This window comes from Triticum urartu, chromosome 3A, assembly GCF_056163025.1.
Source record: "Triticum urartu cultivar PI428250 chromosome 3A, HENAU_Tu73, whole genome shotgun sequence".
Classification (NCBI taxonomy): Eukaryota; Viridiplantae; Streptophyta; class Magnoliopsida; order Poales; family Poaceae; genus Triticum; species Triticum urartu.
In genome coordinates, this window is record NC_141875.1 from 38,636,282 (window position 1) to 38,658,931 (window position 22,650).

Below are 22,650 nucleotides of genomic sequence, written 5' to 3' on the forward strand. Positions count from 1 at the left end.
TTGTACCTGCTCCCTTATTGGAAAGTAGTACATCACAGAAACCGGTTTCTGTGACACCTACACCAGTTAGTGAGGAAGTTAATGATGATGATCATGAAACTTCAGATCAAGTTGTTACTGAACCTCGTAGATCACCCAGAGTAAGATCCGCACTAGAGTGGTACGGTAATCCTGTTCTGGAAGTCATGCTACTAGATCATGATGAACCTATGAACTATGAAGAAGCGATGGTGAGCCCAGAGTCCGCAAAATGGCTTGAAGCCATGAAATCTGAGATGGGATCCATGTATGAGAACAAAGTGTGGACTTTGGTTGACTTGCCTGATGATCGGCAAGCAATTGAGAATAAATGGATCTTCAAGAAGAAGACTGACGCTGATGGTAATGTTACTGTCTACAAAGCTCGACTTGTGGCAAAAGGTTTTCGACAAGTTCAAGGGATTGACTACGATGAGACCTTCTCACCCGTAGCGATGCTTAAGTCTGTCCGAATCATGTTAGCAATTGCCGCATTTTATGATTATGAAATTTTGGCAGATGGATGTCAAAACTGCATTCCTGAATGGATTTCTGGAAGAAGAGTTGCATATGATGCAACCAGAAGGTTTTGTCGATCCAAAGGGAGCTAACAAAGTGTGCAAGCTCCAGCGATCCATTTATGGACTGGTGCAAGCCTCTCGGAGTTGGAATAAACGCTCTGATCGTGTGATCAAAGCATTTGGTTTTGTACAGACTTTTGGAGAAGCATGTATTTACAAGAAAGTGAGTGGGAGCTCTATAGCATTTATGATATTATATGTGGATGACATATTGCTGATCGGAAATGATATAGAATTTCTGGATAGCATAAAGGGATACTTGAATAAAAGTTTTTCAATGAAAGACCTCGGTGAAGCTGCTTACATATTAGGCATTAAGATCTATAGAGATAGATAAAGACGCTTAATTGGACTTTCACAAAGCACATACCTTGACAAAGTTTTTGAAGAAGTTCAAAATGGATCAAGCAAAGAAAGGGTTCTTGCCTGTGTTACAAGGTGTGAAGTTGATTAAGACTCAATGCCCGACCAGTGCAGAAGATAGAGAAAAGATGAAAGAAGTTCCCTATGCTTCAGCCATAGGCTCTATCATGTATGCAATGCTGTGTACTAGACCTGATGTGTGCCTTTCTATAAGTCTAGCAGGGAGGTACCAAAGTAATCCAGGAATGGATCAATGGACAGCGGTCAAGAACATCCTGAAATACCTGAAAAGGACTAAGGATATGTTTCTCGTATATGGAGGTGACAAAGAGCTCATCGTAAATGGTTATGTTGATGCAAGCTTTGACACTGATCCGGACGATTCTAAATCGCAAACCGGATACGTGTTTACATTAAACGGTGGAGTTGTCAGTTGGTGCTGTTCTAAACAAAGCGTCGTGGCGGGATCTACATGTGAAGCGGAGTACATAGCTGCTTCGGAAGCAGCAAACGAAGGAGTCTGGATGAAGGAGTTCATATCTGATCTAGGTGTCATACCTAGTGCATCAGGTCCAATGAAAATCTTTTGTGACAATACTGGTGCAATTGCCTTGGCAAAGGAATCCAGATTTCACAAGAGAACCAAGCACATACAGAGACACTTCAATTCCATCCGGGATCTAGTCCAGGTGGGAGACATAGAGATTTGTAAGATACATACGGATGTAAATGTAGCAGACCCATTGACTAAGCCTCTTCCACGAGCAAAACATGATCAGCACCAAGGCTCCATGGGTGTTAAAATCATTACTGTGTAATCTAGATTATTGACTCTAGTGCAAGTGGGAGACTGAAGGAAATATGCCCTAGAGGCAATAATAAAGTTATTATTTATTTCCTTATATCATGATAAATGTTTATTATTCATGCTAGAATTGTATTAACCGGAAACATAATACTTGTGTGAATACATAGACAAACAAAGTGTCACTAGTATGCCTCTACTTGACTAGCTCGTTAATCGAAGATGGTTATGTTTCCTAACCATAGACATGAGTTTTCATTTGATTAACAGGATCACATCATTAGGAGAATGATGTGATTGACATGACCCATTCCATTAGCTTAGCACCCGATCGTTTAGTATGTTGCTATTGCTTTCTTCATGACTTATGCATGTTCCTATCACTATGAGATTATGCAACTCCCGTTTACCGGAGGAACACTTTGTGTGCTACCAAACGTCACAACATAACTGGGTGATTATAAAAGAGCTCTACAGGTGCCTTCTGGAAGCTGCGGATCTGACGCCGTGTGTTGAACCTCTCGGGAGGGATGCGGTCGGGAGGGTCCATGATGGAGGTGGACACTATGTCGTAGAAGTCAGGCTCAAAGAAGCCCAGGAGGGGCGGCTTGCGGTGGTGGGCAGAGAAGCTGTGGAGGAAGCAGGGGTCGGTGGTGACGCGTCGCCAGTGTTTGCAGACGCCGGAGGCGCGCGGGAGTGAGGACGGCTGAGGCGGGAGGCGCAGCAGGATCTCCCGGAGCATATCATCGTCGTCCGGCAGGGAGGCAGGCGCAGCCGGTGAGGTGCCGCGGCGGCGGCGGCGTGTAATTCCGGAGCCCTCCTCGCTCGAGTGGTGGAGCCGCGTGGTGCGGCGGCCAGCGCCCTGCTCGCTCGCGTGGAGTTGGGGATTGAGCCGCGGGCTGCGGCGATGGGTCACTCTGGAGCCCTCCTCACCCACGCGGATTTCGGGGTTGAGCCACGAGCTGCGTCGGCGGGTCGCTCCGTCGCCCTTGCCACTCACGGGGATCTGAGAGTGGAGCCACGGGCTGCGGCGGAGGGCTATGCTGGAGCCATCCTCGCTAGTGTGGGTTTGGGAGAGGAGCCGCGGGCTGCGGCGGACGGCCATTCCGGCTGCCTGCTCACCGGCCGGGATCTGGGAGTGGAGGCGTGGGCTGCGGCGGCGGGTCATCTCCGCGCCCTAGAACTGGAATGGAGACCCCGCCTGGACCTAGACCTAGGGTTAGACAACATAGGGGTAATTCCGTACTCCACCCCACTGACCAGTATACTTAGGGCCCGTTCGGAAGCAGTCCACGAGCTGGCTTCCAAAATTCACTCCGAGAAGCCGGACCGAACGACAACGCTTCGAGAAGCTGGCTCCGTGGAAACCAGGATTCGCCTGTGCAATTATCGCGGAGACGAGAAGCTTCCCCGGCCCAGCTTCGCCAAAAGCAGAATCGGAAGTTGCTCAAAATTACGGTAGCAATGCCACCGCGAAGTATACCGACTCGAATCATTTCCCTCGACCCGGTGGCCCGACTCCTCTGCTCGTACAGAAAATGAACGCCCACGCTCCTCCTCTGCTCTCACAACCCTAGCCGCCGCCCCGTCGCCGGCCAGCCCCCACGCCGCCGCGCCGTCGTGCCGCCGTTCGCCGCCGCCCCTCGGATCTACGCATCGCCCCGCAAGTGTCCGTCCATCGCCGCTCGCAGCAGCCTCCCGAAGTCACCGTGCTGTCGTCTCCCCATCTGCCGCCACTTCTCCGTTGTTCGCCGGCGGCGGCCGCATGAAGTATAGCTCCTGGACGGGCCTGGCCGCAAGATCCACGCCAAAGAAGCCGTTCCCCCCAGCTTAAGGTGAGCAGCCACCTCCCCCCTCTTGTAGTACTCTGATTCAGTCAAGTTCGTGTGCACACTATAGCCCCAATTGCTTGTGATATCTTACTGATTCAGCCTAGTTCCTGTGTTGTGTGTAGCCCCAATTTCTTGTGATATGAATTGATGATTTGCTGATTCTTTGCTGTTTATTTTCCATATAGTTACTGATCCAGCCTGATTCAGTCAAGGTTACTGTTTATTTTCCATATAGTTGCCGATTCTTTGCTGATGGATGCCGATTCTTTACTCGAGATGGCAGTGATTGTTTCCCATATATTTGGACACATGATTATATACTAATGGACGCTGATTGTTGGTACATGTTCATGATGCTACTGATTTTGGTATCTATTTGTGAGATGGTACTGATTGTTTGGCATATATTTTGAGGTAATGTGTATCCGTAAAGTAATATCATTTTTGTATAGAAATGTCGTCAAGTGGGTCTGCCGAATGGACCGATGATAATACTCGGATTATCGTGGAGTTGTTTGTGAAACAAGTGAAGGCTGGAAACATGCCAAGCACTCATTTGACACCCAGTGCATATGATGAGGTGGGAAAGGAATTCTTGATGAGAACTGGACTTGAGTACACACCAAAGCAAGTGAGGAACAAATGGACCAAGCTAAAACGTGAGTACAACACATTCAAGAAGCTCAAGTTGCGCGAGACTGGAGGGGGTTGGGACTTTGAGAAAAACACTGTGAAACAAGATAATGAGTGGTGGAAGAAGGCAAAAGTTGTAAGTTCTCATGCTTATGTTTCTCACATAATAAAATGTAAACTTTTCATGCTTTATGTACTAATGTCTCTCTTTCATACAATAGGACCTCCCAGGTTGTGGCAAGTTCAAGAAGCATGGACTTCGTAATGAAGAAGGCTTGCGCATCTTATTTGAGGATATCAGTGTTGATGGCACTGACCATTGGAACCCTACATCTGGTATGCCACCCCCCTCTAGTTCGGCATTGAAAACCGCCTTGAATGTTGATGAAATCACCGATCTTGATTTGGAGGATGATACCGAAGAACAACCTTCTCCGACAGTAACTAGTTCATCTAAAGTGAGGCTTGGGGTCACGATTCCGGAGAAGAACAAGAAACCAAAGACTGCACAAGTGATGCAAGAGGAGATTTGAAAGATTAGTTCTATTGCCCAGGCTTCACACACATCGTTTCAGTCTTTCCTAAAGAAAGATGAGACAATTTCTGCTGCCTCTACCATGGATTTAGTTCGTGATTGTGGCGCAATAGACGACACTGATGAGCATTTTATTGCAACTGAGCTCTTTCTGAAGAGAGAGCAAAGAGAGATGTTCTTGCACATGACATCCGACTCTCGAAAGGGTTGGTTGCGTAAGAGGTCTGACCTCAAGTATGGGAACTAGTTTGTTCTATCTTATATTAGCTATGGGAACAATATTTATGCGTATGTTGGTGAAACTATTATTATCTTGTGCTATCCGTACAATATGCCTATGTTGGCAAACCTATTATTATCTTGTGCTATCGGTACAATATTTATGCCTATGTTGGCAAACCTATTATTATCTTGTGATTGGAACAATATTCATGCTTATGTTGACGAACCTATTATTATCTTGTCGGTGAACATATTTATTCTTATGTCGGTGAACATATTATTTTGCTTGATGCTAACTATTGTTTGATATGGCAGATGTCATCGGATAGTGATAGTGAGGATGACAATAGTTATGAAACAATGAGGAATTTGGTTATACATCAACAACATAATATGAACATGCTTTGTTCGGGTGCAGCAGTCATATTTGGCAAGTATTGTGAAAGTTGGGTGATGAAGGCCGAGCCTCGGAAATCTATTTTGAGTGGATTTGGATGGCTTCAAGAGACTATTGCCACACCGGGAGAGACCTACGCAATGTTGAGAATGACGGCAAGTGTGTTCTTTGATCTTCATGACTTGTTGGTACGTGACTATGGTCTCAAAGAAACAAGCTTTGTTAGCACTTATGAGTCTCTTGCTATGTTCTTGTGGACATTGGGAGGTTGTGAATCAAATAGAAGAACTCAAAATTGCTTCAAACATTCAGCGGATACAATCCATCGTAAATTCCATGAGGTTCTACAATGTGTAGTCAACATGGCATCTCACTACCTTAAGCCACAAGACCCAAACTTTCACATTGTGCATGATCTAATTAAGAAGGATAGGAGGGCTTATCCTCATCTCAAAGATTGCATTGGTGCAATCGATGGGACTCATATAAGAGCTTCTATTCCCGATGGCCCACCGAAAGTTAGGTACATTGGGAGGACGGGCATGACAACTCAAAATGTGAGGGCGATATGTGACTTCGATATGCACTTTACTTATGCTTCAATTGGGCAACCTGGTTCTATGCATGATACAAATGTGTTATACCATGCAATTGAGAAGGACAAGCCCTCCTTCCCCCATCCTCCAAAGGGTGAGCACTTCTTTTCATTACAAGTTTACACATGGTGTACTTTATCCTCCAACTAACATGTATGTGTGTTGTCTATTTAGGCAAGTATTACCTTGTAGATGCCGGGTATCCTAATAGAGATGGATATCTAGCACCATACAAAGGAGAAAGGTATCATGTCCCTGACTTTCAAAGAGGTGCACCTCCAAATACTCCTAAGGAGAAGTTCAACAAGATTCACTCCTCCAAACAGAATTGCATAGAGAGAACCTTTGGAGTGTGGAAAATGAAATGGCAAATTCTCCTCAAGATGCCAAACTACTCATTCCAAACACAGATGAAGATAGTTGCAGCTACTATGACATTGCACAACTATGTTCACCTCCATGACAAAGATGATATCCACTTTGTTCGATGTGAAAGGGATCCGGATTATGTTCCAACAATTCCGGATAGATATAAGAAGTATGTTATTCCTTCAAGTGCATCAGATGCTTCAACTTCGGAGGCAAGTGCACCTGACATGGATAGGTTCAGGAATGAACTAGCTACCGCCATTGCTCTTGGTTTGTGAAGTCATGGTCAGGTTGTCTAAATATCTGTACCCGTTTTGATTTGCAAACAGATGCAAATTTGAGAAAGCTTTTGTCGTTGCTTTTTTCGTTGGACATATCTCAAACCTTGTGGTTCTTTATCTAAACATGGTGAAATTCAAAAATCTGCATGTTCATTACATTATTTGCACTTGTACTACGCAAAACTACTCTCTGACTACCCAAAATTGCACTCTGTACAGCCAAAATCGCAGAAACATACATAGAAAAAAAATTACAAGCAGCTTTCTAATCTGGCCCGCAATACTCTTTTCAGCCCATCCTACCTTCCTCATAAAATCAGGCCATCAAGCAGCTTCCCCTAAATGGGCTTCAGGCTCCCTTCCTGGGCTGCCAGCCCATGCAGCAGAACTAGAGCGCCCCATAGCAGCCGAACGAACCTGGCTCCCGTGGGAAGCTGGCTAGCGCTGGGCCCGTTCGGAACGTCGCCTGGCTCCCGCAAAGCCAGCTTCTCGTGGGAGCCATTTGGTCTAACTTAAGCCAGTTTTTGAACAAATGTGATTTTTCCCACCACCTTCAAATCACACCAACTTTCTTGAACATGGTGACCCACATGTGCCAATCATGGCTATGAAAGAAAATTTGGAAAAAGAATATTTTACAATGCCCCCCTGAGGTATAGACCGATGTTTTGACCAGACAGTCTAGAGGGCATTATAAATTAATAAAAAATTCAAAAAAATTAAAAACTTAGAAACCCACCTTTGTTTGTGCAATAGATCATGTGTGCCAAAGTTGAGGTCATTTGGAGGTGGTCGAAAAAATGACAGCATCCGGAGGGGGCATTTGGTCTACTTAAGCCAGTTTTTGAACAAATGTGATTTTTCCCACCACCTCCAAATCACACAAACTTTCTTGAACATGGTGACCCACATGTGCCAATCATGGCTATGAAAGAAAATTTGGAAAAAGAATATTTTACAATGCCCCCCTGAGGTATAGACCGATGTTTTGACCAGTCAGTCTAAAGGGCATTATAAATTACTAAAAAATTCAAAAAAATATATAAAAACTTAGAAACCCACCATTGTTTCTGCAATAGATCATGTGTGCCAAAGTTGAGGTCATTTGGAGGTGGTCGAAAAAATGACCGCATTCCGGAGGGGCCATTTGGTCTAACTTAAGCCAGTTTTTGAACAAATGTGATTTTTCCCACCACCTCCAAATCACACAAACTTTCTTGAACATGGTGACCCACATGTGCCAATCATGGCTATGAAAGTAAAAAATTTAAAAAAATGTAAAAACATGGAAACCCACCTTTGTTTGTGCAATAGATCATGTGTGCCAAAGTTGAGGTCATTTGGAGGTGGTCGAAAAAATGACCGCATTCCGGAGGGGCCATTTGGTCTAACTTAAGCCAGTTTTTGAACAAATATGATTTTTTCCCACCACCTCCAAATCACACAAACTTTCTTGAACATGGTGACCCACATGTGCCAATCATGTCTATGAAAGACAATTTGGAAAAAGAATATTTTACAATGCCCCCCTGAGGTAAAGACCGATGTTTTGACCAGTCAGTCTAGAGGGCATGATAAATTAATAAAAAATTCAAAAAAAATAAAAACTTAGAAACCCACCTTTTTTTGTGCAATAGATCATGTGTGCCGAAGTTGAGGTCATTTGGAGGTGGTCGAAAAAATGACCGCATTCCGGAGGGGCCATTTGGTCTACTTAAGCCAGTTTTTGAACAAATGTGATTTTTCCCACCACCTCCAAATCACACAAACTTTCTTGAACATGGTGACCCACATGTGCCAATCATGGCTATGAAAGAAAATTTGGAAAAAGAATATTTTACAATGCTCCCCTGAGGTATAGACCGATGTTTTGACAGTCAGTCTAGAGGGCATTATAAATTAATAAAAAATTCAAAAAAATAGAAACTTAGAAACCCACCTTTGTTTGTGCAATAGATCATGTGTGCCAAAGTTGAGGTCATTTGGAGGTGGTCGAAAAAATGACCGCATTCCGGAGGGGCCATTTGGTCTACTTAAGCCAGTTTTTGAACAAATGTGATCTTTCCCACCACCTCCAAATCACACAAACTTTCTTGAACATGGTGACCCACATGTGCCAATCATGGCTATGAAAGAAAATTTGGTAAAAGAATATTTTACAATGCCCCCCTGAGGTATAGACCGATGTTTTGACCAGTCAGTCTAGAGGGCATTATAAATTAATAAAAAATTCAAACAAATTCAAAAAAAATTATTAGATGACTTGAAGGTCAAAACATTAACTTGTCATATATGAAAAAAATGTGTATTGAACGCAAGTGAGCATGTGTATATTTTAGTGTGTGATTTCAAGATCAAATCAACACACATTGGCAATATGCCAAAACAAAGTGCCCACCTACAAGAGCAGGAGAATTCATTCTCCACGGCATGCATACGACTAGGAACCCTGCCGTGCATGGGCCAGGATGCAGGCCCGTGGTGCAGAATATCTCTGCTGCTAGTAGGCCCCACGGGGCAGAGGGGACAAGAGTTAGGCAATGTACTGCCTGCAATTGATAGGAGCTTGGGAGGGGAGTCGCAGCAGGGTATATAAACCGGTGCGGCGCTCTCTCGCTTGGCGAGGTGGGACTAAACTCCCACCACCCAACGGCTATGCGCTGCGAGTGCCCTGCGCGGCTCCGCCTTGGGCCCAATTCGGGCGGGCTGGCCCAGGGCAGCCTTACTCCGCTCGCTTATACGTTTTATATTTTCTTTGTTTCTTTTCTTGTTTATATTTCTAATATTTAAAATCAAATCTCTTTTTTCTATATTATTTCTAACACTGTTTACTAAAATTTAAAAAATATGCCAAATTCTGTTGTGTTTTATTTCATTTGTTCTTACTCTTTTGTATATTGATAATATTTACGAAATATGAACTAAAATCTTGTGTTTTAATTCAATTCTTCATTCCAATATTTCTTATCTTTATTATTTTTTAAATACTTTTAGTTTGTACGATAAAATGTTCTGTTTTATTTCACTTCCTCATTCTAATATTTGTTCTCTTCTTTATATTTGAAATATTTCCAAAATGTAAGATAATATGTTGTCTTTTATTGCACTTATTGATTCAAAATTTTTCTTCTGTTTTCTATATTCTCCTCTTTTCTTTGTTCTGACAATTATAAATTTAAATAATGTATGATATAATGTTCTCTCATATTTCACTTTTCATGGTTGTATTTCCTAATTATAAATTTTATTTTCTGTTTCATACTTGAATTATTATTAAATCAAATATAGTTGGGACAATCGCATGTATGCCTCCACTTGCACCATGTACTACAAGCAGGTTCTTCTTCTCGGTCTCACCAATTGGTACCAAACTTTTATGCACACCCTACAATGACCATAGCAAGCATGCCTGGCAACTACTGTTCATTTCCGACACTCTATGCATTTTGTAGGCGTTTTGCGGTGATAAAACCCTAGAACACTGCCGCGGCATGACGCAACGTGTGTTTTGTGTCCGAACTCGTGCACATCTTGCCTGGGGGGCACATTGGCCATGCTCACATGCTCCCAAAAGTTGGGGTCATCTCATGCATGCCCCACATGCACCATGTACAAGCCGGACCATTCGGGTCTGCCGAAGGGCAAGTTTGGAAGAGGTTTTCCTTGATGGTCCCACCAAAAGATCCCAAACTTTTTGCACACCGTACCATGACCATGGCATGCATGTGGTAGTAGAATTCATACACCACGGCCTCATTTTTGTTGAAATCCAATTAATATCCATGTGTATTACATGTAACTGAGCATGTGTAAAATTTATTAGATGACTTGAAGGTCAAAACATTAACTTGTCATGTATGCACACAAAACTTGTGTATTGAATGCAAATGAGCATGTGTATAATTTAGTGTGTGATTTGAAGATCAATATACATGGCAATATGCTAAAAAAAAGTGCCCACCTACCAGAGCAGGAGAATTCATACTCCACGGCCTGCATACGACTAGGAACCCTGCGGTGCATGGGCCAGGATGCAGGCCCGTGGTGCAGAATATCTCTGCTGCTAATAGGCCCCACGGGGCAGAGGGGACGAGAGTTAGGCAATGTACTGCCTGCAATTGATAGGAGCTTGTGAGGGGAGTCGCAGCCGGGTATATAAACCGGTGCGGCGCTCCCTCGCTTGGCGAGGTGGGACTAAACTCCCACCACCCAACGGTTGTGCGCTGCGATGTGCCCTACGCGGCTCCGCCTTAGGCCCAATTCGGGCGGGCTGGCCCAGGGCAGCCTTACCCACGCGCTGATATGTTTTATATTTTCTTTGTTTCTTTTCTTCTTTATATTTCTAATATTTAAAATCAAATCTCTTTTTTCTATATTATTTCTAAAAGTGTTTACTAAAATTTAAAAAATATGCCAAATTCTGTTGTGTTTTATTTCATTTGTTCGTTCTCTTTTGTATATTGATAATATTTATGAAATATAAACTAAAATGGTGTGTTTTATTTTAATTGTTAATTCTAATATTTCTTATCTTTATTATTTTTGAAATATTTTTAGTTTGTAAGATAAAATGTTCTGTTTTATTTCACTTCTTCATTCTAATATTTGTTCTCTTCTTTATATTCGAAATATTTCCAAAATGTAAAATAATATGTTATGTTCTATTGCACTTCTTCATTATTTCAATTCTTCATTGCAAATTATAAATTTTATTTTCTGTTTGATACTTGAAATATTATTAAATCAAATCTAGTTGGGACAGTCGCAAGCATACCTCCACATGCACCATGTACTAGAAGCAGGTTTATCTTCTCGGTCTCACCAATTCAGATCAAACTGTATGCACACCCTAGGATGACCATGGCAAGCATGCGTGACGAGTATCGTTCATTTCCAAAACTCGATGCATTTTCTAGGGTTTTTCCGGCGACAAAACCCTACAACACTGCCCCCACGTGACGCAACGTGTGTTTTGTGTCCGAACTCGTGCACACCTTGCCTGGGGGGACACATTGGCCATGCTCACATGCTCGCAAAAGTTGGGGTCACCTCATGCATGCCCCCATATGCACTATGTACAAGCAGGACCATTCGGATCTGCCGGAGGTCAGGTCTGAAATTGGTTTTCCTTGATGGTCCCACCAAATGATCCCAAACTTCATGCATACCCTACGATGGCCATGGCATGCATGCGTGACAAGTATCGTTCATTTGTGACACTCGATGCATTTTCTAGGGTTTTCCAGCGACAAAACCCTACAACACTACCCCCACGTGACGCAACGTGCGTTTTGTGTCCGAATTCGTGCACACCTTGCCTGGGGGACCACATTGGCCAAGCCCACATGCTCCCAAAAGTTGGGGTCATCTCATGCATGCTTCCACATGCACCATGTACAAGCAGGACCATTCGGGTCTGCCGGAGGTCAGGTCTGAAATTGGTTTTCCTTGACGGTCCCACCAAATGATCCCAAACTTCATGCATACCCTACGATGACCATGGCATGCATGACCAGTATCGTTCATTTGCGACATTCGATGCATTTTCTAGGGTTATCTGGCGACAAAACCCTACAACACTGCCCCCACGTGACGCAACGTGCGTTTTGTGTCCGAATTCGTGCACACCTTGCCTGGGGGACCACATTGGCCAAGCCCACATGCTCCCAAAAGTTGGGGTCATCTCATGCATGCTTCCACATGCACCATGTACAAGCAGGACCATTCGGGTCTGCCGGAGGGCAGGTCTGAAAGTGGTTTATGCGTAACCTACGATCTCACGAAATGATCCCAAACTTTATCCGTAACCTACGATGACCATGGCATGCATGCATGACAAGTATCGTTCATTTCCGACACTCGATGCATGTATAATATTGTAGAAATGATAGAGATACTGTAAATATTGTTGAACATATACAAGTATACAGTAACTAATAGGTGTCACAAAGAGTTTTTTTTAGGGATGAACCAATGATATTTATTTTGAGGGAAGAAACAATGCAAGTAGGTGGGCCGGCCCAGACCACAAATAAGTGTCGGATCCATATTGTGGAGCCCACAACGCTTCGCTTTCCATGCAGGTCGATCACACGCACGTCGATCACAGGAGTAGTTGCCATTCTGTTACACAATTCTAGGATCGTGCTAATCCATATGTTCCTAATCCCTACGATTGAGGAGCACGTTCAGCCTTGCTTCAATGGAGGAAAATATAGATCGCGAGATTGGCCACAGGGAAGTTACGACGACCTAGGCGTCGACCTCGTATATAATCTCCTCCTCCTCGCACATGTTGTTGACTAGATCGACTCCTGCCGGCGAGGCGTCGACAGCTCCGTTCACCGCATCCCACACGCCACAAAAACCCCGAGAAGATCAAGGTCGTCCGCACGTGCAGGCCGACCTCGATGAACTACGTCAAGAACGCATCGCCGACTTCTTTCATCTTTGTCGACCGATCAAGTAAATTGTCCTCCTTCCCTCGCGCCTTCATAGCAAGCTACTACCTCCGTCTCGTTGCTTTGATGGACTTAGGTTTACCACATATTTTCAACTAGTATGAACTCGACTAGATGCGTTCTGACCAGATGGCGTAGATGAAAACATTCTTTGGTTCTTTCATAGCATGGTAGAATAAGATGTTGTTTTTCGAGAAGCATGATGCAATACATTTTTTGTCACAAGATCCAATTATATTTTTGTCACACGATCCAATTATATTGTTGTGCACATCGAACATTAAAGAGTTATTAACATTAGATGTTGATGAACCTCAAATAGGTACCATTGCTATAGACTCTAGTTTATTTATAGCTGAACAATTTGTCAACCTGTTAGTAAGACAACCAGACGAATTAGTAACAGTTTACCATATTAAATTTATTGATTATATAATTTATATGATACTCAAAGAACTTGATCAGATGCAAGTAAATTCAATTACCAATTGTAGTTATTTTTTATTGCCTCATGTCAGCACACACTTGGCCGCATGTTGCAGTATACATGGTGATAGTTTTGTATTTCCATTAGTGTTATTTTTGCATTAGTGTTAGCTACTGCCAGAAAGTTTTATATTTTTGCATGTCTATTGTTATTTTTGCTTTAGTGTTAGCTAATGTCACGAAGTTATATATTTTCTTTCAACAGGATGGACGAGCTGAATGGAGAAATAGTATGCGCAGTTGAGAAATGGTGCAAGCTTGTTGCAGATCTATCGAGCGGTCAACGTGCTAGAGTGACTGATACATAATTGCGTAGCATGCTGCAGATACCATCTATTAAGATGTGTACCCTGCTGATTAGGTATATGATTGAGAATTTTCAGGCCAGCACAGGCAGATTCATTATACAAGAGCAGGTTGGCGAGGTGACTCTCGGTGCGGTCGACGTCGAGTGCATCTTTACCCTCGAGAACCAAGGACTGTCCGCTTCGGACATTCTGACTGAAGAAGGCGAGGACATGAAGGAGCGGGTGCCGCCACAATTTCTCAGTAAGACATCAGAAAACATAGTGATAGATAATCTCATTGAGGACATAATTAAAAGTAAAGCCACCGACGACGATTTCCTTCACAAAGTAGTGCTTGTCCTGTTAGGAACAATTATTGCTCCCATGTCGAGCAAGATTGTGCCAAAGCAGTACTACGCTTTGGTCGAAGATGTGAAACGTATTTCAAAGATTAACTGGAATGCCTTCACCATGCGTGTTCTCCTTGATTGCCTTCGCATAGTGAAGAAAGGCAAACACCTCCGCCAATGGCCGAAAGGCAATTTGGCTCTCTTGCAGGTACACATATGAGACCTGTTGCATAATGTCAATTATCATATCATTGCAATTTTATGTGATGTATTTTACTCACTCTAAATCCTTATATTTTTTTGTAGTACTTGTACTGGGAGAAGGTGCAACCGGTCGAAGGCGAATGCGCCTATAATCCCAACTTGTCCATACAACCTCTTATGAGGAACTGGATAGAAGGTGCAACCACTAGGAGAGATAGGTTCGACTATGACAATGGGCGCGGCCGTGGTAACGTAAGGGTAATTTATTGTGTTTCGTCTTTCTTAAATGTTTTGTAACTTAATACTATTTATTTTTATTCATCACATGTACTTCAATATCGCATGCAGATCGAAAATAATATCACCCAGGAGTATAGGGCTCAGGAGCCCAACATCCCAAATAATGCGCCTACCATGAAGCCAAAAACCAAGCCTGCAACTGGAAACGCAAAGAAGTCGACGACAGCCGCATTGTCGGAAAATTTGATGGAGCTTCTAATGAAGCGGTGCATGGACTTCATACACACCCAGATGAGGCAAATCCCTGATCAAGTTGCTGAGGTATCACACCCAAACTTTATAGTTTACAGTATGTTTGCTGTTTTAAACCATGCTACCATTACTAAGTTTATATTTCTATTGCAGAGGTTGTTGGAGAAGTTGAACAAAGCAGGTGTCATGTACAAGCCGGCTGCTGTCGTGCCATCTGTGGAGAATGATCCGGACGAAGTGGATTCGTTCGAGAATGGTCCATATGAAAAGAAGGAATTCGTGTACAAGGAAGACATGGACAGTGATGGATAGCCGATCATTGACATGACGCAGCCTGATATAGTGCTTCCCGACCATAAAACCGTACCTGAGGTACTATGTATTTATCTTTCTGTCTATAATTTTCTCGTTTAATTTTTTTACGTCCAGAAATGTTCACACGATTTAGTTTTGCCAAACAGAAAACCCCACCGAAGATGAATGGACACAAGGAAGCTTCACCTGTTAAGCGTAATGATGTATGTGGGGGTACACCGGAAAACCCTTGGGTGGTTGGTACTTATACTCTAGCACCTTCATCGGACATAGACATTTGTCCATCTTCTGTCAGCAAGTTCATGGCTAAGGCGAATGGAAAAAAGGGTGCAACAATCGATAAGGATGAGGAGGTTATGTCCGGTAAGCGGAAGCGGACCGTTCCCAAGAAATTTGAATCCCCCTACGCACTTGACAAGCCCGGCAGGCGTACCAGCCGTGGTCAGAGAACCTCTGGTACTAGTACTGCTACTAGAGGTATCGTAATTAACATTCTTAATTTTTTTATTTACTACCAATGCATATGTTCACCATTGTTGATGTTCATATTATTTCATGCAGCTCTATTTTCGAACAATAATGTGCCAGAGGTTGTGGCATATGAGTTGACGCCGGAAATAATTGATGCATCTGTTTCATTTGTCGAGTTAGCTGCTAGCACTGAGAAGAACAAGAACAAAAAAATGTACTATAGTGAAGGGCGTGGCATAACTCTGACTTCCGAAAGGATTCTACCGGTACTAGCTCATAGATGGCTGTCGGACGATGTAAGTACTACTTGCATGTCCTGTTTTTAAAATGCTCAATAATCTATGTCTCAACTTTCAACATGTAATGCGCTGATATTCTGTGGAGGTTATTGATCCTTATATGGGACATTTGGAGCTGCGTGTTGGTCATGATCGTTACCTCTGTCCAGCGTGGAGGTCCAAATTTCTTGTAGATCATGCTATCGCACATGACGATCCATTGCCATCGAGCTGCAACACGGATAGTGCTCTGACCAAAGCTGGAGCAGTTAATAGAGTCACGAAAGAGTATACTGTGCGTGATAAGGTACATAATGTTTGTGATTCATCACTACAGGATAGTTCATCAAGTATTTCTTTTGATCCGTAATGGTTTTTTGCACTGTAGACGTATATCGCGTTGAATATCGACAATAGCCATTGGATGACCGTGGTCATGCACATGGTCAAGAAAGAATTCCAAGCTCTCGATTCGCTCTATCCTCTGGACCTGACTGAGAGGACTGTTAAAGCACTGGTAATGTAACCAAAATTTGTACCATTGCTCTTACATATTGTTTATGATTGTTCTTTAACACTATCCTCTTTATAGCGAATGGCTATAGCACACGATATGCGTCAGGCAAATCTTATTACACTAGGGAAATATTCGGACGTAAGTAAGTGGCCTATCAAGGAGTATGACATACCCCAGCAAGAGGATGGGTGAGTTAATAGGACATCATGCGCAATCAAACAACAACACACATGTTTGTATTGCCCACCGCTAATGTTTGCATATGTACCAGGAACTCTTGTGGCCTTTTTGTCACAGAATGTCTAGAACATTGGGACGGGGACTGAATCACCCGCCAATTTACACAGCTATGCTGTTATTTTCGTTTGTAGACTAGCTACTATGGTGGTGTAGCAACTTCGGTTCATGTAACCTTTATGTCATTTTTTGCAGGCCACCGTTGACGCAAGGAGAAGACGTTTCGTCGCAAAGTTGATTATGTCACCTTCAAACTCGATGGAGTGTGTGAAGAACAAAATTCGCGAAATCGCAAGGAAAAGGCGCGCCTGAAGAATTCATGCGGCATGCAAGATTGAAGTTTTAGTGGTTTGGATTTAGTCCGGTCGAAGGTTTCGACGGCATGATTATCTTAGGGGTTCCATCATTTTTATGTAATAAACAGGGCACATGCATGTGTATGTGTCTGTCAGACAATTCGCTCATACAAGACAATTCGGTCATAAAATTCGCTCGGAGAAGACAATTTGGTCGTACCAATAAAGTTTTGGCTTCACTTATCGATTGTTCTTATTTAATATTTTTCTCGTCTCCAATTTTTTATAATTTTATTTTTCACAGCTTCACTTATCAAGTGTTCTTGCTTAATATTTTTCTCCTTCTCCAATTTTTTATAATAGTCTATTTTTCTCTTCAACTGCTCTCGTAAGTTTCATATTAAAATTTTCACAATCTTAACTTTTTTTTAAACTCTACCAAGCTTAGCATTCTGCCTTAGCTATCTGCATGTCATCATCTTGCATAATCTCCTAGTAATTCCCCCTCATCACATTATTATGAAAAGTAGTCATGGTAGATAAGTAAATATATCGAGCCAAAATGTAATATTACACTCATCAAAATTAGTCATGTCAGCTCGTTAGCTCTATCGCGTGTTATCAGGCATCATGTTTTTCTATTTTGTTTTACAAACCCGTCGTTTTTTATTATATGTATAATTAACTTTTTCTGTACTCACCATAATGCCAGGCACGGCCCATCTAACCACGTGAGGGGCCCCACAGGCGGGCTATCTTCCCGGCAGCGCTACACCAGCCCATTTTGCTAAGTTTAGATCGATCTTTCCCCTCTTCCAAATCCCTAGCCCTCCCTCTCTATTTGCGCCTCCAAATCTCGACGGCGAAAGCATGACAGCGAGCTGGGCATCGGGCGGCGGCGGCTGCGGCGAGAAGAGCGGTGGCGACCACAAGTTAGGTCGAACCCTGGGTACTGCAAGCAGGTGGGCCGGATTCAGTGGCACAGGAGGCAGCGGCGGCGGATCTAGTGGAACAGGGGACGGGGGTTTCGTGGGCGGCGGTGGGCCGGGAGAACCCACGGCTAGGGTTTCTTTAGTGCTACACTTTGGTGGCAAAAAGGTAAGTTCTTTACCGTTGTTCTTTACATCCCGGCATTATCGCCCATAATTCATCACATGTGGCCATGACAAGATCCATCTATGTGGTCATCAGGAAACTCCTAGTGGTCGTGTCTGCATAGATGCAGACAATTTTGGCAGCGCACTCGGGGATGTGTGTTTGAGGTTTGTCTACTGAGCATGATCTTCAAACTAATACTGCTATTGCGGTCAAGCTGCAAAAAAGTTCAGTGTTTAACGCTTGCAGCGACAAGTTCAGTTATAAAATGACTTGAATTTCTCATGATTTATTTAGAATGATATCACTTCTGAGTATGTTGAATGGGTTGATGGGGAGTGGGATAGCAAAGCAAAGTCAGTCATTAAGTATCTTGCGATGAAGAACAAGAAACTGGAGACTAAGATTACAGAATATGAAGCTGAAATTAAAAGGAATGAGAAAGAAAAGAGGGCAATGGTTAAGATGCACAAGGAGATATTGCTCTATAGGGATATGATTTTAGGATTTGGAGGTCTTCTGTATCTTGGCATGCTTACCATTATGATTGATGTCATAGTTAGCAAGTAGATTGTTCATAAAGTTATTGACATCATTGTAATTGACATGATGAAATGATGCTGAATTATTTGCTATTCAGTTTATGGGCAAAGTGTAACAGAGATTGCAGCATAAATAACATGGGGCCATCATGATTGGTAGACAATGCACTTTTGGCATGTTCTATATTTGGCAGACAATGCACTTTTGGCATGTCCTGTATTTGACAGACAATGCACTTTTGGCATGTTCTATATTTGGTATGTGATGCACATGGGCACATCACCTAGCAACACTACTGATTTATGTAGCAGACTAGTTCATTGTCTTGTTGCAACATAGGAGCAACATCTAGCAGCTTCCATGCAACACTGAAGCAAAGCAACAATACATATTCAATATTCAGAAATTTAACTGAATTTGGCACTTAGGGTGAGCAGTAGATATTCAGTTCTTCAGCCACAAAGAACCCGATCAAACCGTACCGATTGCATAACTTATATGCTTACACATAAAAGCATACCTAACCAACATCAAACCCAAAATAATGTTAACTTATATGCTGAAACATATAACAGCATACCTAACTTAAGATAACCAGCAGCTTCCTCCTGCTTCAGCAACTGTGCCCATCTTCACTTCTTCAGAAATTTGAGGCGGCGTGGGCGGCGCACCACACACGGAGAAGCCTTCTTATTGACCACTGTTCTGTTGGACAGCTGCGCCACCTGATCCTGAGCCACCTCCTCTTCTTCCACCTTCACTATGTCAGGGAGGAGGGGAAGGACCTCGACGTCGATGGGCATTGTCTTACCACCCTCGACGGCGACCAGCGCTACCATTTGCACAGCGTCCTCCTCGCCCTCCTCATGGTCATCAGGGATGACCAGTACCTCCTCCACGTCGTCCTCCATGACGTCAGAGCCGAACGGCAGCAATGGCTTCGACACATGGCAGACCTGGTAGTCCGGGCTGACGGGCGCAGGGACAGTGAGCTCGACGTCGACGCGGTCCGCCCTCGACGTGACGCGTGCTGAATCTGGCCACAGCATCATGGTGGTGGAGCGGTACATCCACCACCTTGCGCTGAACAAGGGAGTCGCTCAGCGTGGCCTCTCGCATTGCCCACACGAGTAGGACAGCCGGCGGGACGCCGCGGCCGTAGGGGAAGGCGCGCTTCCTCCCGGCGTCGGTAAGGACTTTGATGAGGCCACGCGCGTGGTTGACCAACATCTCCGTGCTGGGGAACCAGCCGCACACCTCCGTCAACTGCTCGCGCCACCCCTCGTCATCGCCGGCGAGGTCCATCATCGCTCTCTGCCAGCCGAGGCTTCTCTCCATGGAGGCGGCTGCAGCGGTCGCCAGCGAGGGTATTCTCGATCTACTGTAGGTGGGGATAAGAGGGGAGTTCGAACCGGCGCCCGTGGGAGGTGGGTGAGTGTGTGGTGGGGAGGAGAGTGGTACAGTTACTTATTTAATGGCATTTCGGACGTGGGTAGGGGAAATGTACAATAATATTCTTTCTACCTCCCGCCCCGGTCATTACACAGTAAAAAAAAATTGATTTTTGTTTACAAGGAAACATCTTACTTTATTTAAACAAAGACTGGGATCTCGTCTGCTAATACACTAGGGATACAATTAGGGGGCCAAAGCCTCCAAACCAAAGAAACACAAGCGCCTACAGCTACCTTAGCCAAAGTATGAGTCGGCCGATTAACACAGTAAATAATTGAAGTAAGTGTTCTACTCTTGTTCCTTCTCCACTTTTCTGCACCTGATAGAAGACAAGCTAAGTTAATGAATGATACAAACTTTAATAATCCACAATGCATACAAACACTTACTTCTGATTTAGTTTGCATTTCTTGCTACGTCTAGTGTGTCCTACCAATTTGCAAGTGCCGCACCGGGTTTTCAACTCATTAAAAGAGAGTGGTCTACCATTTTTTGAGACAGGGCGGCTCTCATCTTCCTTTGTTGCACCTTTGCTTGACACTTTCATAGGATCTTTAACCTCAATCATGTTGCCTTCACCATCGTCCACATATTCAACTGCACACTTACTGATGTCATTTGTTTGCTTCAACAAATTTTCCTGTAGCAGATCATACTCATGACTCTTAGCTATCACAGCCTTCAAACTCTCTTGTAACTGATCCCACAAAGCAGGGTGTTTGCATGCCGCATGCATAGCTTCAGACGCTAACACTGACCTGGCTATATTTCATTCTTTCCCCAGCCCCAGTCCAACCAAATCCCAACAGATCGCTTGTGCGCCTCGCGGGCAGTCCCAACCTTGCTTCTTTCGTGAACTGAATAAGAACTAAACACTTTGGTATTTCAGATATGTTCAAGTGCTTCAGTACATGGAATATGTGCTTGCAAGGTAGACCCTTTCGAATCATTCTTCTGCAGCTGCACCTTATAGTTTCTGTGAAATTTACTGGTGTATAGTCCACCCAAAAATGGCGCTTCCGGTTATTCTTCTAGGCCACGATGTACTGCTGTGATCCGTCTCCCAGCTTAATTTCTACAATCTCCATGCCGTCAATTTTTCTAAGATCATCTTGCAACATATAGAAGTTTGCTGGAGTGAAGACGTGAGAAGCAGTTATCTCAAGTTCCCTCGAGGTAGTAACTGGCACCGGTAAACTCTGTGAGGCCGTGCAGTCATCTCGGGCCTCGTTTTCACGGATACGCACAACGGCGTTCTCATAGTGCAAAATCATATCCACCAGGGTCATTTCACCGTCTAGGTGGAGGTGAAGGCATGAGTTCAGGCTTTCACTCCGCTGGTTGCTTTTCATGCCAAGCCAAAACCCCTCTGTTAGATATGTCGCGGCCCACAGTCTCCTCTTCTTATACATCCGCCTCAACCATGTTACAGTTTTTTCTGACTGCCATCTTTTGGAAAATGCGTGCCATCTCTCCTCAAACGTTGCCGTGGACGTGCTGTAGTGCAGAAGACTTCGGAACTCCTTCAAGGACTTGTGACTGAGGTGAATCTTCATATTTTTCTCTATGTGCCACGTACATATACGGTGCCACACGTCTGGCAAGACTTCGCGAATTGCCTTGATCATCGCAGCATCGGCGTCTGTGATAACACTCTTAGGCATCTTTTGACACATGGACCTCAAAAAAGTCTGCAGAAGCCACACGTATGTCTCCTCGGTCTCGTCCGAAACTATGGCAGAACCAAAAACAGTGGTCTTCCGGTGATTGTTAAGACCAACAAAAGGTATGAATGGCATACCATAGCGGTTCATCTTGTACGTGCTGTCAAATACAAGCACGTCGCCGAAGTCCTCATAGTCATGACGAGACTGGGAGTCGCACCAGAACATCCTATTCAAATGTCCTTCCTTATCTAGCCTGTACTCGAAAAAGAAGCTAGGATCCCTCTGCTTCCTACTGGCCATGATGCCTATGGCTGTGGCAGCATCACCTTTTGAAAGCAGCTTCCACTTCTCCTTGGCGCAAAGGTTGTATATTTCATGCCTGGTAAAACCAACACCGCCGTACCATACTTGTTTGCTAATGAAGCAATCCATCATGTCATGAATTCTAATCCCTGCAGCTCCCATGGACATTATCTCATGCTTCTGGTACTCTTTGATTTTTCTGTGGGATCAAAGAAAAGGTACCTTGTCCGGTCCTGCCAACATATGGCTATGCTTGTCCTTAAAACTTTCAACATACCAAACCCCACGCTTTTGGTCAAGCTTGACGGTCAGGTGCGCTTCGCAAAAGCAGCGTGTCTCGGCTCTGAGCCAACGGCTGTGTCCTTCCTCGGTTAGCAACTTGCTGTCACGTTTCCCTTGTCTTGAACAAACAAACCTCCTGTAACGCATATGACGTGACTCTGTTTTGCTATACCTGACATTATTCTTTCTAATGTTGAAACCATTATCTCTAGCATAGCTGTTGTAGAAATCATACGCAGCATCGTGAGACGTAAAGGTCATTTCCATTATCTGCATGAA

The 22,650-nt window shown here is 43.8% G+C and overlaps 3 protein-coding genes and 1 pseudogene across 5 annotated transcripts; 2 read left to right on the forward strand and 2 right to left on the reverse strand.

Moving 5' to 3' along the window:
- Window positions 1-2,206: 2,206 nt before the first annotated feature.
- LOC147978280 (uncharacterized) lies at window positions 2,207-2,935 on the reverse strand. Its single transcript, XM_087514695.1, has one exon. It carries the CDS (start codon window positions 2,933-2,935, stop codon window positions 2,207-2,209), a length of 729 nt encoding a protein of 242 aa, XP_087370821.1.
- A 388-nt stretch (window positions 2,936-3,323) lies between these two features.
- LOC125542587 (uncharacterized) lies at window positions 3,324-5,225 on the forward strand (annotated as a pseudogene). The gene is made up of 3 exons (XR_015618045.1): window positions 3,324-3,602; window positions 4,052-4,368; window positions 4,454-5,225. The product of XR_015618045.1 is annotated as an uncharacterized LOC125542587 (transcript).
- LOC147978281 (uncharacterized) lies at window positions 3,466-6,770 on the forward strand. Of its 2 annotated transcripts, none has more exons than XM_087546200.1 (3): window positions 3,466-3,602; window positions 5,305-6,076; window positions 6,157-6,770. In XM_087546200.1, the coding sequence occupies exons 2-3, from the start codon at window positions 5,305-5,307 to the stop codon at window positions 6,627-6,629; spliced, it is 1,245 nt and encodes a 414-aa protein (XP_087402326.1). In that variant the 5' UTR covers window positions 3,466-3,602; the 3' UTR covers window positions 6,630-6,770. The 2 variants fall into 2 exon arrangements, with proteins under 2 accessions (XP_087402326.1, XP_087402325.1); XM_087546199.1 differs by lacking the exon at window positions 3,466-3,602 and adding an exon at window positions 4,854-4,989.
- Window positions 6,771-21,150: 14,380 nt separating this feature from the next.
- On the reverse strand, window positions 21,151-22,251 carry LOC147978282 (protein FAR1-RELATED SEQUENCE 5-like). Its single transcript, XM_087514696.1, has one exon. The coding sequence runs from the start codon at window positions 22,249-22,251 to the stop codon at window positions 21,151-21,153; it is 1,101 nt and encodes a 366-aa protein (XP_087370822.1).
- Window positions 22,252-22,650: the final 399 nt, after the last annotated feature.

What these genes read in the sequence shown, in the direction of transcription:
- LOC147978281 (XM_087546200.1), top strand. Translation starts at nt 5,305, where the DNA reads ATGTCATCGGATAGTGATAGTGAGGATGACAATAGTTATGAAACAATG. An exon ending in CTTCCCCCATCCTCCAAAGG is followed by an intron (nt 6,077 to 6,156) that starts GTGAGCACTTCT and finishes TTGTCTATTTAG; the next exon opens with GCAAGTATTACCTTGTAGAT.
- LOC147978282 (XM_087514696.1), bottom strand. Translation starts at nt 22,251, where the DNA reads ATGGGAGCTGCAGGGATTAGAATTCATGACATGATGGATTGCTTCATT.
- LOC147978280 (XM_087514695.1), bottom strand. Translation starts at nt 2,935, where the DNA reads ATGACCCGCCGCCGCAGCCCACGCCTCCACTCCCAGATCCCGGCCGGT.